This window comes from Echiichthys vipera (genome assembly GCF_963691815.1).
Source record: "Echiichthys vipera genome assembly, chromosome: 2".
Classification (NCBI taxonomy): Eukaryota; Metazoa; Chordata; class Actinopteri; order Perciformes; family Trachinidae; genus Echiichthys; species Echiichthys vipera.
In genome coordinates this window covers 30,824,683-30,842,352 of record NC_139827.1, presented here as the reverse complement: position 1 = coordinate 30,842,352, position 17,670 = coordinate 30,824,683, and the positions used below count along the sequence as shown (strand labels likewise).

Here is a 17,670-nt window from a genome sequence, read left to right as displayed (position 1 = left end):
GGGGGAGAGAGATCGAGGAGATGTGTGTGTGTGTTGAAGACAATACACTCGCAATTTACCATGAATAAGATTACTATTTAAAAATTCAAAGTGTTGCATAAAATTCTACCTGACGCACATGTGTTTACTCAAACAGGTTTCAAAGACAAAGAGATTTGTTTAGAAAATTAATTAGAGATAGATATTATCAGGAAGGGCGAGTCGCTCTCTTTCTCTTTACCGTAACAACAAGCAATGAACAAAACGCGACTGACACATTTACTTAATCAAAACTATAAAGACTGATCAGGGAGGTGACGTTATGTTTAACATTCATGGAAAACTAAACATAGATGCATTCACAAGGACAGCTAACGTTAACCATTCTCTTCCTGTTTATCCGTAACTTCGGCAACCGCCCTCCTTAAACCAGAACAGCAGCGCTCGGTGAAGTGGCGTTAACAACGGGCTGCTTTCAGCTCAGACGCTGAATCATCCATGTCGTGCTGTTGTGGTAGAACAGTTCTAGTTTGCAGTGGACACATTACACTTTTTTGACTTCTTTTTTAAGTGTGAAATGATCCCAAACTTAATTCCTGCCTTTTCCGGATGTGGTGGTGTGGAACAATGATCCCTGCGCTGAACAGGCCGCATAACGCCATGATAGGAATTAAACGAATCATGGAGAGGCAGAGATTTTGCCTTGATGCATCTTTGTAATTGAGATACTCGAATAACTCGATTAATTGTTTCAGCCCTAGATGTTCAAGTCCGGCCGTTGCCCCTCACCACTGTTTGTTACCTTTGCCTTACTGTTTGTAGCAGTTTCCCTTGTACAGAGTACAAGCAAACACCTAAAGCTGTGTTCTGACTGCCTCGCAGCGCCCAATGATTCCACAGCTGGGAGTGGCACATTCTAGATGTGACTTCTGACCCCCCACTTACATATATACAGCGTGAGCGCTGTGTGGGAGAGCGTTGCAAGCGTTAGTCACTGCATTGTGGGCCCCTGCATTGTATCTGATTACATAAAGTCGATAAACACTTTCCTACGTAGGACGGTGATGGTAACTGTGATTCAGGAGGTCAACTAAAGAGCTACTGTGTTTACATCAGTATGGTAATGATGTCAGAGGTGTTTCTGTATTAACTCCAGTAGGGATAAGTGTTGTTAGTGTGCTCATCTCTCTTGTCTTTGCTCTTCGCAGGCAGTGAAGCTCTCTCATTGGGCTCTACTCCGAGATTCAACTTATTACACATTTTCTGTCACAGCCCTCATTGTGGTAAGAGGTTATATACTCACGTGCCAATAAACATAAAGTGTGTAGTGTTGGGATCGCATGTATACTTAACACTGTCACTGACTATAAAGCATGAAAGGCCAAATTTTAAAGTGCAGTTTTTGGTCGTCAGCTTTGGATCAATACCCACTGTGCACTTTTATGGACTGCGTTTATGTAGAGCTTTTCTGGTCTTAGAGATCACTTAAAGCACTTTACAACAAAAGCTAGCATCACATCACCCATCACGCACACACTGGTGGCAGAGGCTACCGTACAAGGTGCCATCTGCCCATCTGGAGCGATAAACATTCACACGCACGCTTGTATGAATTTGGGGTTCAGTATCTTGTCTAAGGACACTTAGACATGTAGACTGCAGGGGGCAAGGGTTGACCGCTAATTTTTTTGCTGCTTGTGTTTGGTTGTTTTTTATGTATAGAGTATGACAGGCTGAAGCTGTGTCCCAAATCCATAATCCATTCGATTTCTCAGGAGGTTTTGAGTATGCAGTGTATTCACACAAGAAAAGAGACAAAATCATGTAAACTTCTCGCCTGGCATCTCCAACCCTCTCCTTTCATTTTCATTTCCAATGGGGCGTTATCAGAGGTGCACAGTAAAATGCTTCTGGACACAATTAGATAGACCGAGCTATGAAAGGTGACCTACAACCGATCATAGCAAATGAAACAGCGAAGCTTGCTCTGTCAAAAACAATGGAGGACAGGTCACAAGCTTTTTCAAATTACAGTTTCCCTGTAAACATTTTCAGTACAGTAACAGAATACTGATTCATATTTGATCAGCGCTAGTTTGATCTGAGTTGGGTGAGACTGAAAACGGTGCTGAACGGACCTGCAGCAGACTGGATGCTGCCAGTCACCGTCTTAAACACGTCCCACATGATTAGTATTGATATAATGTCAAGCTGCAGCAAACTTCAGCATGCATACTAAAAAACACCTCATTGTGGGATAGTCATGTACTAATGCACACTATCATCCCACAATTCAAGCACATTTGGCAAAATATTGCATCTACATACAGTTTTAGGTATGCTTTCTATTTAATGCAAATAATGATAATAGATAATACATTTTATTTATTATTAAGATGTAATTAATAATATACAGTATATGATCAGCCCCTAAAGTATGATGATTTATCACAGACTAAACTGCTCAGAAATAAAGAAAGTGACTAATGTAGCTTCACTGGACCAATTATAAAAGTAAAAATGTTAATATTAAAGTTATAATCTGTAAGATTTGAATCTATTTAATTGTCTTTTAAATTCCTATCTATCAAAGAGTGAGTTAAAACAATAGTGATTGATCATATGACCCACTAATGAAAACACTTGTTTATTGTATTCCAATCTGTGTGTCTGTGACAACACTCCCTCCCTAAATGCGCATGTGCAGCCATGTTAGTGATGCTGCAGACAGCGGATATGCTGCGTTTGTAATCAGAAATTCTGAACTTCCATCTTCTGAGTCAGGCTTGTAGTAAAGGTAGAAGTGTAATAGGAACATGTGGGTGTGTATGGATTTAAGAGGATAAAGCCCAGTTCAGACCAAAGATTCACAACGCGTCGAAACCGTTTTAGAACATTGCAGATGAAAGTTGCAGCGGTGTGAACTGAACAGTCTCGGCTGGATTTAAACCGGCTGATGTTGTCGCCTTTGATTCAGCTTGTCAAATCGCCAGCAGCTGTCACTTGTTGCAACAACCAATCAAGTCTTAGCAAAGTCTGCTGGTCAGGTCACTTAGAGACTGTCAGCTGGTTGAAAAAGCCGTTTGTGTGAGAGAGAAATAGACGGGGAGGGAAAGGGGCGAACGAGCAATACAATGAATAAGGAGAGTGAGCGCCATGATCCAGAACAATGCAGTGAATTATTTTCTCTGTTTCATCACAACTAGAAAAGGAAGTATCTCACTTCCTCCGTCCTTATTTATGTTTTTTAATGCTTCAAATTATATCCAGCTACAAAAAAAGGCTGAAAAGTCGGAGGTTAGAACAGAAGTACAGAGATGCGTTGCTATGGAGATGATACACCGTCTCACTGGTGTGAACAAGCAGGTTTCAGAACATTTCAGACCTGAACGTTGCAAATAGTTCCCAGTTTCAACTCCTCTGGTTGCGAATCTTTGGTCTGAACTGGTCTTAACATATCAACCCTAACCCTAACCCTGACCCAAGTAGAGAGGCGAATGTATTTAAATAGACAAGAGCAAAAAAAAAAAAAACTCGTTGACAAGCGTTGACAAAACGTGACTAGATGGAGTCTGGCTCACCTGCAGGTACATGTTACCGCCACAGAGGCCGCTAGAAACAACGTATCTCAAATCTTACGGATTGTGACTGTAATGCATAAATAGTAATATTTAAATTATAACATTATATTGAACAAGGTAATTTTTTCCAAATGAATACTTTTGCATTTGATACTTTAAGTATATTTTACTGCTAATTCTACCTTTACTATAGTAACATGTTGAATAGTAAGTGAGTATTTTCACATTGTGGTGTTGATACTTTGATGAAGTCAAAGATGGGAATATTTCCTCCACCACTGACGCAGAGGTTCTACTGACAGCTGCACAATGAAATCACTATGAAAATAATATGGTCAGTGTGCAGCATGCTACAGAGAAATAAAACCCAGTGAACCAAAATGTCTTGCTTTGACCTTTTCCTGTCTGTTTGAGCTCTTGATTGGTTATGCCCTCTAGTGGAGTAGATGTTGAAATACAGAATACATTTCAAATTCAGTTACTGCCTCCACCTAATGTTCCTTTGTGTCCTCTTTGTCTTGTCTTTTTAGTTCATCTATGATGAGAAGGTGTGCTGGTGAGTAATGATATTCTCTCTCTCAATACTGAATGATTGTATAACCGTACTGACCTTGTGCTTGTGTGCAGGTGGGAGTCTCTTATCCTGATTCTCATGTATGCAGTCTACATTCTCATCATGAAGTGAGTGTCATCACCAGAAACAGCTAACGCCTTCAGTTGACTGACGCGCTGCATTTACTGCAGGTGAAAAAGTTCTAGGCCCTTCTCATTCATTTGTCATTGCCAGGTTTAACAACAGGGCACATCGCTACTTTGACCGTCGAAAGAAGAGCTCTGTGAATCTGTCCAACGGGCTGACAGGAAGCACCGATCTGGAGGATAACGTCACGTGTGATGCTACTGCAGTGCTGCTCAAGAAAGGTAGCGTAATGTGCTCTATTTTACAGGCTTTGCCCTCTAACAGGGCTCTGCAAGTTTTAGCTGCTCATCTCTACACACTGAAATTTACATAAATATAAAGGCAGCTGTCTAGGATAGACAGTCGAGGATGACTTTATGGACAAAGTTTTGTCTCCTTTGTCCTGGGATGGTTTCCAGCATAGACCTGCAGTGCTAAAGCTGAACCATGCTCCTTTTTGGGCTGTGCACTTAGTGAGACGATGGCTGATGCCTGATTCCCTTGAAGCCTGATGCCTGATTCCCCTGATCCCCTAGTGAAGAGCTTCCACCTCCTGGTCCTCCATACAGAAACTCTTCGAGGAAACTTACAAACCTGCTGCAGACCAAAAGATTGTCAATTAACTTGACAAACTCTAGCAGTGTGTAGATAAGTCAGAATTCACTTCAGTCCCCTCAGTAATACCAGAGCATTTATCTGCGTATTAGCATGCTGTGGTGGCTGCCCACCTTGCATCTGGTTCTGCTAACTGGACCAAGGATAATCAAACTTTATTCAGCAATACAGTTCTCTTCTTGTTGACCCAGTTGATGGTGGCAGCATACAATTGGTACAGATGGATGTGTATCTGCCTATAAATCCTCCTTGTTAGCAGAGAGTTGCTTTCAATGTCCTGTATACCCTGATACCCTACCAGGGATGTTGCCACTGGTTTTGTTTATGGTCTGCATCAGAGTCTGTTTGGGTCAGTGGAAGTGGCCACCAGATGGCTAAGGAAAATCTCCTGGATCCTCCACCGCCAAGTAGGGGCTGTTTTTTTCCAACCAGCGCTTCCACTGATTACTCAAGTGTTTGCATTTGATGTGTCTGCCCTCAAAGGTATGGTATAGTAGGGAGCACAACGACAGCTATAATGCTGGCTAAGCCCTGCGTATATCTTTGCAGTCCCCAACTTCCTTCAGCACAGCCTGCTCGGTCAGCTTGTTCTGCATCTGATTGTCTGAGCGCTGCCCCAGAACCAGTCGCCCTGCTGACTTGTTCCTCAGTGTCTGCTGAGGTGGCGATGAAGTGAACCAGGATGGCAGTTACCTCAGCAGATGGTGGCCAGGCTGGATGTGTTTGAATGTGCAGCATCAAAATGGTCCCCACAGTAGCTAGTATCTGGACTTTAAGATGGATCTTTTTGGGGGAGATAACTTGCCACAACCTCATGGAGGCCTCTCTGACAGGGCATCATAACCTGCCAGAGGTTGTGAATAGCCTGGAATCACAAGACTAATTTGGAAATGCATATTAGTCTGGAACCTCTCAGTTCATTTTTTATTTCCATTTATCAACGGTGCAGAGCAAAAAATGCGTCTGGACGCAAAATAATAGACCTACAACCAGCCAGAGCAACAAAATGGCGGTGTTTGTTCAGTGGAAAACAATGGCACCAGGGTCTCAAATTACAGCTAAAAAGTACACTAAAATGCAGTTCTGAAAACATTTCAGCTAGAAATAGTCAATACAATAACAGAATATCGAGTCATATTTGATCAGCGCTGTCTAGTTTCAAAGTTTGATCTTCGAGTTTTGTGAGCCTGGTACGTTGCAATAGACTGAGAATGCCTGTTACATTCAGTAACTACATTAGTACATACAGTCTGTTGCTCCTCTGTCAGTCGTTGTCTAAAACCCGCCCCACATGAGATTAAAGTTGCAGTCTGCACATTTGTTTGATCATATTCACTGAAGCCGACACTATGCTCCGATAGAAAAAAACAAAAATCATCCGGTTTTAAAAAAAAACCCGCCTCTACATGCTCGTAAAGCCTGTTGTTTGTTTTGCAAAAACCCACAGTGTCCGTATCATCCTGTCCACTCAGCACAGAGCTGTATTAGCCAGCCTACCTCCATGTAGCATGTACTCCATGTCTTTTATTTATGAGAGAATACACGGGCGAGTTCAGAGGAATCTGAGTTCACAGGAATCTGGTGCACACGCTCTGACGAGCACTCGATGGGAGGGAGCTCGGTGGTAGTGGCGGAGGGGCGTGAGAGTTGTTAACATTTGACTGAGTCAACTCGATCTGCCAGACTTGCCGACTGCAGCAGGTTGCGATTGGCCCATAAGATCTCAAGTTGCTGGAAATCTGTCTGAATGGGAGAATGACCAGACGTACCTGCCAGAGCAAAAGAAAACAATCTGCATGGATGATGTATTTTTATCAGCTGACCCGAAAGTTAGCATCACCCTGGTTCCCTCAACCAAAGCTTTGGTGGTGAAGAAAAGTTTTTGATACTTTTGTTTGGCAAGATAATATTCACAAATGAATACCACTTTTAGGATTATTAAAGCCTAAACTCTCTCTAAAGTCTCCAGAAGTAAAACGCTGACCTGAGGCTATAAACGAACTACACTGCGGGGACATGACTTCAAACACCACCATCGGCTTCCAACTGATTTCAACTGTTTTGCCGTGATGATGTTCCACCTTTTTAAAGACACGTACAAGCTTCAAAATTCCCAACTGGGGCATTAACTGTAGTATATTAAGTCGTAGAACAAAAACGTTAAACCGCAGAACTCATTTCAGGCCCCTTACCAAGAATCCATCAAAGTAGCTGATTCACAGTGCCTGTTCCACTTTTTTTGCTTACACAAGACTATCCCGCGATAGGGTGGCTTTTGCCCAAGGGTCTAACGATTCAACTTTCAGCGACACATTCTCTTGCAACACAGTGGAAATCTCCTTTAGGCTGGATAGCTAATTAGCAGCAGCACACTGAACAGCTTCCAAACTTACCTGCAAGATCAGTTGGTTGAGATGCTCATTAGCGAGTAAGTTAGACTGAGCGGTGCAGGCACTCTCAGCTGTCAGTCAGGGAGTACACAGGCAAACCCCTCAGAGGCTTGCAGAGTAAAGATGCAACACTTTTTATTTCTTTCAATAATAAGAAGACAATGTTTGTGTAATAGATTGAAAAATCACTCCCACATGATTTTTGACTGACGACTACTTTCAGTGTGATTAAGAAGTAAACAATCAGCGCTGCAGTCAGATGAACAGACGTGTGTTATCTCTCTCTAGCTAACTTCCACTGTACGCCGTCTGTCCTGATGGTGGATGAGCTGCTGTCTGCATACCCCCACCAGCTGTCCTTCTCTGAGGCCGGCATGAGGATCATGATCACCAGTCATTTCTCCCCCAGAACCCGCCTCACCATGGCCTCCCGCATGCTTATCAATGAGGTACATGTACACCTCACTATACATATGTGTGCACACTATGTTGAAATCTACTTTGTGGTATGTAGTTTTACATCCGTTAAAAGCTATTTCCAATTGAAAAGCGGCAAAGCTTCCGTCAAGCAATAAGTTGAATCAACTTCAGTTACTTTGCAAAATCCCTGCAAAACCAGAGTCTTTACATAAATACAAACTAAATAACCCTGTCTGGGTTTCAACAGAAGAAGGAGTGGAATGAATGTTAATTTTCTTTTGGATATCACAGCCAACATTTTCTCTCAGGCACCTGTCGGCTGCAGACTGCAGTCTGGATGTGAATCCAAGCCAAACAACCACATTTAGACTTTTGATTAAAAGAAGAGTAAAGTACATTAACTTCTGCTACAGACAAATATAAGAGGCTTAAATAGGATTTTATAATATAGATAAATGAAAACAAACTCGAGCGATTACCTGGGACTCAAAATTGAATGATCTGTTTCAAACCATTTTTTCTACTCTTGCTGGTGAATACAGATGCAGCACCAATGGGCAGTTTGAAAAAAAAAAAAGAAAATTGTGTATTTTTAATATTAAAGCATGTTAACATGTTCTTGTAGAAACACTTAATACTAGTATGAACCTGAAAATGAGCATGATATAGGACCTTTAAAGGCAATATTGCAGTTATAGCTTAAAGGTTGAATATGGGGAATAAACAGAACACCGCCATCTAGTGTCTCAAGATCAAAGTCGCTACAACAACTAATACTTCCAGTTTAAGGGTTGCCAGGTTTGTTGCCGAGTGTGTCAAGCGAGGAAACAGGAGACCAGGGTCTGTTTGAGCCTGTTTGAACCCATCCTCTCCGGCAAAAAATTAAAAAAAGTATTGCAGAGGAGTTTGACTGACAGTTAGCGTTAGCTGTTACAGCCAAGTAAAGATGAAAGTTAGCTTACCGATCAAGGGGAAAAGTAGCCATTTCAGCGTGCGTTTTAATGCCGTTTCTCTCTTTTCTCTCAGTCCATGGAGTGAATGCTTGGCCTATATTGACTCTAGTTTTTTACAGACTAAATTTTTTTTTTTTAATAGAAAAGCAATACTTTCATTCTGCACCCCTCAAAACGCCCCGTGGGTGTATTATTATTATTTTCTAAATATAGCTTTTAATAAAGATTCTACATATTCAACCTTTAATCTTGTCTAAAATAAAGTTCTATAATCACTTCCAGAGACAAAGACTGATCAACACCACTGAGACTCGAGTCAACCGCATCACTAACGGTGACTCTGACTCCGCCGCCAGGACTCAGGGGAGGCGAGGCTTAGAGAATGGAATGGGCGGAGCTGAGCAGGGTCTGAACGGGAAGTGTAGACTTCAGCGGCTGGAGTCTGGGAACGAGACAGAGAATGAAAATGAGGATAATGAGAACAACGAGAACGACGAGGAAGGAACGGGAGAAGATGACAATAATGGCCCCCTGGTGCCTTTCACAGTTCCAGGTACAGCTCGGATGACATATTGAAATCAAATGATCACTGACAGTTTGTGTTTGTGTGTTTGTGTTGTTATCAATAAATCATCATATCTATGACCCCCCTCTTTGTCCTTCAGCTGGGGCATGTAACAAGCTGAAGTGGCTCACGATGTGGCCGTTGTCCCTGCTTCTGTTCTTCACCGTGCCCAACTGTGCCAAACGGCGCTGGGAGAGATGGTTCATGGTCTCCTTCTTCACCGCCACCATCTGGATCGCTGGCCTCTCTTACATCATGGTCTGGATGGTCAGTCCAGTCGGTCTCTCTCTCTCTTTAGAAACACTTCCTGATCTTTAAAGATTATTCGAATTAACTTCACGAAAAGGGGAGATACCATCCTTTAGGGCTTTTAGTTTAAGCTTGGGGTTTCAGTTGTCTTTATTTGATTAACTGTACTACTGAAATAAAGTACATTTACTGTATAAAACTAAACTATATATAAAGAGTATTTGTTTGCTTTCAGGTGACTGTGATCGGCTTCACTCTGGGCATTCCAGACGTTATCATGGGCATCACCTTCCTTGCAGCAGGCACCAGTGTCCCAGACTGCATGGCTAGTGTTATAGTTGCACGGCAAGGTACACACAAACACACATACACACACACATGAGTGCACATACACACACACACACACACACACACACACACACACACACACACACACACACACAAGGAGTTGAAATCAGTATTTGTGTTGAAATGCTGTTAAGAGAAGTAGTGGCGTTACGCAGCAAAATATTGCTTGTCATAACTGACTTGTCTGTGGACTGCATACAGACCTTGACAGTGTTGCTCTCTCTGCCTCAGGTCTGGGAGACATGGCCATCTCTAACTCCATAGGCAGTAATGTGTTTGACATCCTGGTGGGCCTGGGCCTGCCCTGGGCACTGCAAACACTCTGCATCGACTACGGCTCCATCGTGAGTGTTTCTCAGCTCAGCCAGAGGAGATTGTGCTGGACTTGTACCAGAATAGAACAGAGCTGTGTTCACGAAGGACGGGAACAATAGTCTGTAATATTCAGTGCACAGCAGCGAGGGAGTTGAATACAAATACACCCACACAGTATTTCTTGGGGCGCTGCAAATGTTTATCACCTTACACTGAGAGGATGTTATGTGTTAATTGACCTGCTGATTACTTTTCACACTAGAAAAAGACACTTGGAATAGGTGTTATGAGGTCATAAATACAGGATGTAATTCTGTGTGTATGAGGACAGAGCAAGAGTCTGTGTCATCTTTTGTTTCAACATGGCTTTTCCAAAGGAACCCTGACAGTATATCCTTTGTGGAAAAAAAACTGTACTCTCTGTGTTTGTCTCCTCAGATCCATCTTAACAGCAGAGGACTCATATTCTCTGTTGGACTCCTGTTAGCCTCAGTATTTGTCACAGTAAGTATCAGATTTTTACAGTTGTCTAAATTGGGCTGTCCTGATGATTCTGGAGGCTAAAGCACATTTCATCCCACATCTTTCCTAGTTTTGAATCCAACAACTAGTATAGATTTACACAGGGATGATATCCAGACCAACTTCTAGGAAAAAGCTCAAATATCCCTACCAACATTTTGGCTCGTAATCATCAGGCCGATACAGTTCAGTGAAATCCTCTCTGCACTGTTGTGTGCTATAGACAAGCCCAGTCACCTGTCACTGAAAGAAGCCAACATTCATTATGCAGAACCATAGCCTGTATAAAAAATAAACGTAGCATCTCCGTCGAGGTCCGTTTTCTCAACTTGATCAAATTGTACTCACCTATGGGAGCCGCCATCTTGTCAGATTCTGACTCCTCCTTATTTCCTCTTACCAAAAAAGGGTATTGATGTGACGTTGGGGGGAGCGAGATACCCCCAGCTGACGTTTACTGGATTAGCAACATTAGCACCACCCCCGGGAGATGGGCTAATAGAACATGATACTAGATAAACAGGTGTGGGAGTCAATGTCGACATTTTTTTCCCCGGGACCGGGAGGGAATGGGAGTCATTTTTAAAAATTTTGTAATGGGAACAGGTTTTTAAAGGGTAGAGCCTGACACAGGAGGTCGATCTCTAGCAGAGTCAAGTGCAGGCTCCTGTGTCAGTCTTGTGGAAAACACACCAGCTCCGGGAGTGAAGTGCATGCAGCATTTCTGATCGGAGATTTAAACTGATATTCAACACAATACCATGCTCATAGACTGTAAAACACAGACCCTCACAGCCCAAATCCTCCTGCTGCTCCAGATTAGCATCTATTTTGGTGCCATCGATAGCAGGCTGTATTGCAAGTCATAGTGCATGTGTGGCTATTTAGTTAGCATAACAGAGCTAACGTTAACACAGTGTGTTCCTAAACCATCAGTTGGTACAGTTTTTTAGAAGTACGAACCATCTTGTTGCTTATAGTAACACCACCACACGAATGACCGCAGTCCAGGTCAAGATGACAGAGTTAGCATTCTAATGATGCTAATCCTGACGTATATCTCAGAGGAGAAGTGAGGGCCAGCGGCTAGCTGTCACTCAAGAGGCCATCTCCCTAATTATCCATAAACTTTAACCTCCAATAAAATAAAAAACTAGCCTGGTACAAAACAAATTCCCCTACCTCAGTGTTGTCACGGAGATATGACCTAAACATACAGACTAGAATGTTTTTTGTACCAGGCCATAAAGAGGTTTAATAATGCTGTGAACACGGCCTGTTTAACATGGTAGTCAATGAGAAACTGCTCTATTATGAAACCTGTCCCTAGTGGACACTCAGAGAACTACAGTTTTTGGCACCTTCTTATTGGATCAACCAGGAAGTCGCTGTAATGTAATTTAAACAGGTGAGTTCTTAAAAAAATTACATTTGTCATGAATAGTGAATGTAGCTGCTGAGACCAAACTGTTTGCTGTACCCGGCTTTAAACATGTTTGTTTCTGCTGTAAACATGGGGCACTATGGGGATTGACTCACTTTTGGAGCCAGTGTCTAGTGGACAACTACAGTTTTTGACACTTCTGCAATTGCTTCATCTGTCAGACCTCAGGAGGTCACTGCTTGATTCTATGTAGCTATTTAAATAGATAATGATAGGAGGCTGGAGACTAAATGACAGATTGTTGTTTGTTGAGAGAAACGATAAAAGGAAACATGATTTAGCCAACTTGTGTGGAATGGATGCCTATTTGATTATAGAATATGTACAGAAATGATATATGGCATCTAGGATCTCTCCTGGTAAGTCCCCATAAGATGGTAATGGTAGATGGACTTGTGCCCTTTCTAGTCTTCTGACTACTCAAGGCGCTTTCACACTACTTGTCAAATTCACCCATTCACCCATCCACATACCATAACTTAATCTAACCATTTACACCACATTTACACACCCATGCGCACCCAAGGACACTTCGACACGCGGACCGGGGGATCGAACCGCTGATCTCTCGAATGGAAGACCCACTTTACCTCTAGGCCACTAAGAAAACACTAAGCTGAGGAAAAAGGTGCTGTAGTGGCGAGGAGGGATGCCTATAACGTCCTCCCTGGCTGAAGGTGGAGGTGGAGGTGAAGCTTATGTAATGCTGTATAAACAGCAAAAAACAGGGAGCCACTCATGAATGAAAAAATCCATAGAGATATCTCTATGTATATCTATAAGTACAGTGCCATCATGAAAAGAGTGTGTTGGATATACAGCATGCTGCAGTGAGAAGAGCGTGTCGTGTTAATGGTAGCTCACAGTTTGCTTCATTTGTAGATGGATAGCAGTGATGGTGGAGGGCACGCAGCTCTTACTGTAGCATGTTTTTTTCTTACACATTAGAGATCAGTGTTACTGAGAACTGGGAGGTTGGGAGGCTAATGGTTTTAGAGGCAATGTGTGTGATTTTGAGGCATTTGTTCCTGATGGTGACAGTGAGCATGGGGAAGTAGCATGTAGGTAAGGACATAAGTAAAGTGTATTTATATAGCACCTTTCACAGATAGAAATCACAGTGATTTACATGAATGACAAAAGTAAATGATATATATATAATATATTATATATAAAATAAAATAGCGATAATTGACAAACAGTGCAGAGCTGCAGAGTTACAATTAGAACGTATAAGGAGGACAGGGACATGTAAACAGGTAAAAAGAGGAAACAGTATATAAAACAGGTTAACCAAAGCCTCTCTGAATAAAAATGTTTCCAGCTGCTTCATCAAAGTGTCACAGGAGTCCAGGGATCGCAGTGGCAAAGGGATGCTGTTCCATAAAACTGGGTATTTTTTTTTAAAAGGGGACAGTGCAACTTCATAAAACACATGATTACACATGGGTTAAAAAAGCCAGAATTAGCCAGAAGGCCAGTTTTCATCTGGTGTCCCCTGGCCATGATGCCATGCACACAATACATGTACAATATAATAGAAAATACATATGCAACACTTACTATACAATTAAGAAAAAATACGACATCACAACATAACATTTGATCATTACAACAAAACATCACAACAGGCTTATCGTTCAGTGTTGGCAGCTGTAAGTGTTGATAAGCCACATTTTCCATTTTTTTGTGAAGGCCTTGTATGTTACTGTTGTATGTATGCATGGGTAAAGCATGTGGAGCAGTAGAGGAAGAGGCTCTGTGCAGGAGGAGCAGAAGGTGGGTGTGAGAGGGCCCTGAGTTTCCTGGAGGCAGAGAGCCGGTGGTGTGATGATCAAAGCTGAGTTTCTTGTCTCAGGCTGATTCCATCATACTTGAATCTCTCCACCGCCTCAGCCGGCTCTCTGTTAATGGAGACGTGGCAGTGCTCGGCGCTCAAAAAACAGGAATAGTTTGGATACAATGCTTCTAACGTTTTCCTATTTTTTTTTCTCTTTCATATTTCAGTTGAGAGTGTTGATTCTTCCTCTCTTGTCTGCAGGTTCTCGGTGTCCATCTGAACAAATGGACTCTGGACTGGCGACTGGGCTTGGCCTGCCTCATCTTGTACGCCATCTTCCTATGCATCTCCATCCTCATAGAGTTCAACGTCTTCATCTTCGTCAACCTTCCCATGTGCCGAGACATCCACTGACATCCCCTTCTCCTCCTCTTCTTCTTCATCATCTTGTTCTTCCTCTGGTTGATGGAGGAAACCTCACCTGGCTTCAAGTTTCTCGGCGCCTTTGAAACCAAGTCCTACCTTTTTATTTTTTCAGATAGAAAAATAGAGCACAATATGATTTATCTTTGGTGCAATACACACAAGACAGAAGACACCGAAGGTTTTTTGGGAGCGGACAGGAGGTGTGGAAGGAAAAGTCCCAGCAGCAGAGAGTGCTGCCAATTGCGTAATGAACCGAAAGGTTGGCTGGAGTGAACTTAACTGTATTAACACCAACAGTTAGGCTACTGTTGGTGAAGAAGCTGCTACTGTAACTGACTGACTGACCGGCGGAAAGAGAGAAGTCCTGCGCTAACAGCCATTTTTAGCTGGATTGTTTGTTACTCTTTGTACAAGTTTGGATATAAGCACACGATTACGGTACTTTTAAGTAAAGCTGTCTTTCTCTGTATATATTTGAGGATTATATAGGTACTAATATTAGCTGATATATGGGATTCTCTTATGCACAACTGGATCAGTCTTGCCAAGCTGAACGATCCGATGACAGTGACAATATTGTATGTTTTACTTTAGTGATTTGGTCTACCCGTGATACACTCAAAATGCTTCAAGATGCCACCCATTCTCAGTACCAGTCAACACAGCATGCTGTACCAGCCGCAAGTCATCTGTAGCTTTGCACTGACAGAGAGAATCTAGTTATTTAACACTATTCACATAGAGTCTATTCTGATTTGTTTGTCTCTCTACGGGCATGTGTCCAAGTACATGCGGCTTTTATTTTTCTTAAATAGAACCCACATAAGGAAGGGTTCTGCCTGGAACCGACATCCAGCACTGTCACTTTATCGATTAGAAATGTTATTCTATCATCGCAAAGCATCTACAGGTACTCTAAACCTATAACTACTGAGTTTAAAGTTCCCTTTAGACAGTAGACCTCTTGTACATATTAAAGAATTTGTTTTTAGTCTCTGAGTTGAGTATAACGTTGTTGCTTCTTAAAGCCAAAAGTATTTTTTAGAGTAGGAGTAAGAGACTTAGATTTGGACTTAAGAGTTAGCTCGAGTGTAGTGTGAGTGTGTGTGTGTGTGTGTGTGTGTGTGTGTGTGCCTGTGTGTGTGTGTGTGTGTGTGTGTGTTTGTGCGCGTGCGTGTGTGTCAGTCTCGAGGGGAACCAAGGACATACTGGAAAGACATAATCATGATTTATTTATGAATTAATTTATTCAACGATCATGTCTGAGCACCAGTTTCAGCCCTTTGGATCATGTGCAGTGTATTTAATGGAACATTCTCCGCGCTCTGACGACGGAGCTGTACAATGTACTGTACCTAATATATAATCTAAGTACTGGAAACTGACTTGATGTTGTTTATATTTAAGGATAGAAGTTTATAATTTATAAGTTTTGTATAGTTTGATATACCGGTAGAAACGGTGGTTTTTGACAAGGATGTACGGCGGGGTTGAGTTGCCATGGAGATGCTCTGATTTGGTGAGAAGGGCTGAAAATGGAATCTTCACCTCTGGAGCGGAAGATGTTGCCGATCCCCTCGCGTGTTGAATCGGTGAGGATGAATGTGAAAGATTCACTTTCAGATAAATACGACAAAAAAGGACGTGCACGCTGATGGTGCACCCCCCCCCCCTGAACTTTCACAGTTGTTTCTTAAACACAGTGCTTTAACTCTTGTGCCATCCCTTGTATTTGAGGCTTCAAAACCAACGCTTGTGGCCGTTCTCCTGCTTGTCTTTGAGACAAAAAAACCCACCTTTGTCAACAGTATTGCCACAATGTTCCAGCATGTGTTCAAAGAAAATGTGGAAAATGTGTATTTTTATTTGAGTTTTACCTTGAAGGATTCTTCTTCTTGAGAATCCTCATGCTGATAGAGTTGCTGATTAATTAAAAGCATCCTCTGTAGGTGTTGATGCTTCTCCTGCAGCCACGAGAGAGCGCTGTAGAGCTGTTTTACGTCTTCAGAGATGGCTGTAGGAGTGTCTAAACTGATCCCTGAAAGAGCCGCTGTGGCTGCAGGTTTTCATTCCAACCAAGCAAGAACACACCTGACTCGACTTAATCAACCAACTGAATCGCCTTCACATAGTTGGATTTGTTGGATCAGGTGTGTTCTTGCTTGGTTTGAATGAAAACCTGCAGCCACAGCGGCCCTTTACTGGATCACTTTGAGACACACACTCAGTAGAAAGTGGTTTGGGTAAATTTTCCGTTAGGCTGCCTAGAGATAAATCCTGGTCGGTTTGCATGCCTCTTTCACAATTCAGATTATTTTGTGTGTAATTTGAATGCATTTCCAATGCACTGTTTTGATCATGCTGTACATATCAGAGGGATATGCTATGAGACACAGATGTTGGAACGACTTCTGAGGAGCAATTATATTTGAGATGTATACTGTATGTAGAATGTAGGCCTACAACAGTTAGTTTTCAGCTAATTAATGTCGTTTTATGCTCATGTCTTTTGAATTGTTTGTAAATCCTCCATTTTTGTTGCTGAGGACCTCTGGGCGGAGCTCAGGGCCAGAGAGAGAGGGGAAGATATCGGCCTTGTTCCCAGTGGTCTTCTTACAATAAAGTGATTTACATTCACACATCACCTCACTGGACTGATGACTTCATCATTCTCTGCTTTATTTTGAAGTTTTCAAAACGAGATATGGAGGCACATATAGTACACTCCAGCGACTTTGAGTACTGAGAAAAGCGCTTAAAAACAAAATTGATCTATTATTATTAATATTGTTACTCAGCATATGTTTCTTTACCTTTTGGGGCGGCTGAAATATCCATCCACATTTTTTATTCTTTATTATTTCCAGTATACAGTTCTTATGATCATTGTCACCCTTTAACGTCCTCACTAAGAAAAAAGCAATAGAAAAAAAAAATTTGCATTTTTTTCTTCCGTGAGGAAATAATAACAATGGTGTTTTTTAAAATATAGGTCTCTACTGAATGGTTGAGGTGTGTGTTCATGGCATATGTAAAACAGAAACCATCATGTGCTGTTGTAATGCTAATACCATGGAATTAGTAATATTACCAGTACTAGTGATATTTCTACATCTTTATTCTACATATTCATCATTACAGGACCTAGAAACATCTCAGAAATGGTTAAATATACTGATATTTTGTTCTTATCACATATATAATGTAATTAAACTATATTTATGATATTAACAGCAGTGAGTATTTTAAAGTTTTCGATTTAATAAAAAATTTTTAAAGTTTAGAATCAATACTTTTATCACTAAAAAGACAATTTTCAAGTTCAGTAGAGCAAACAAAAAAAAATCTAATTCATACTTGTGAAACTATTTCAGCATTAAGCTGCTAGGATAACATTAAATGTA

General features: G+C 41.7%; 1 protein-coding gene across 1 annotated transcript in view; it reads left to right on the top strand.

The window, feature by feature from the left end:
* LOC310954284 (sodium/potassium/calcium exchanger 3-like) overlaps positions 1 to 14,254 on the top strand; it is a gene marked incomplete at both ends in the record, with an annotated part of 76,757 nt that extends 62,503 nt beyond the window's left edge. The window contains 11 exons of the mRNA XM_083923686.1: positions 1,188 to 1,262; positions 4,091 to 4,116; positions 4,188 to 4,241; positions 4,348 to 4,481; positions 7,533 to 7,693; positions 8,900 to 9,170; positions 9,283 to 9,449; positions 9,667 to 9,781; positions 10,011 to 10,123; positions 10,533 to 10,598; positions 14,102 to 14,254. Coding sequence (XP_083779812.1) covers positions 1,188 to 1,262; positions 4,091 to 4,116; positions 4,188 to 4,241; positions 4,348 to 4,481; positions 7,533 to 7,693; positions 8,900 to 9,170; positions 9,283 to 9,449; positions 9,667 to 9,781; positions 10,011 to 10,123; positions 10,533 to 10,598; positions 14,102 to 14,254 — 1,335 coding nt within the window. The remainder of the gene's footprint in view (positions 1 to 1,187; positions 1,263 to 4,090; positions 4,117 to 4,187; positions 4,242 to 4,347; positions 4,482 to 7,532; positions 7,694 to 8,899; positions 9,171 to 9,282; positions 9,450 to 9,666; positions 9,782 to 10,010; positions 10,124 to 10,532; positions 10,599 to 14,101) is intronic.
* Positions 14,255 to 17,670: the final 3,416 nt, after the last annotated feature.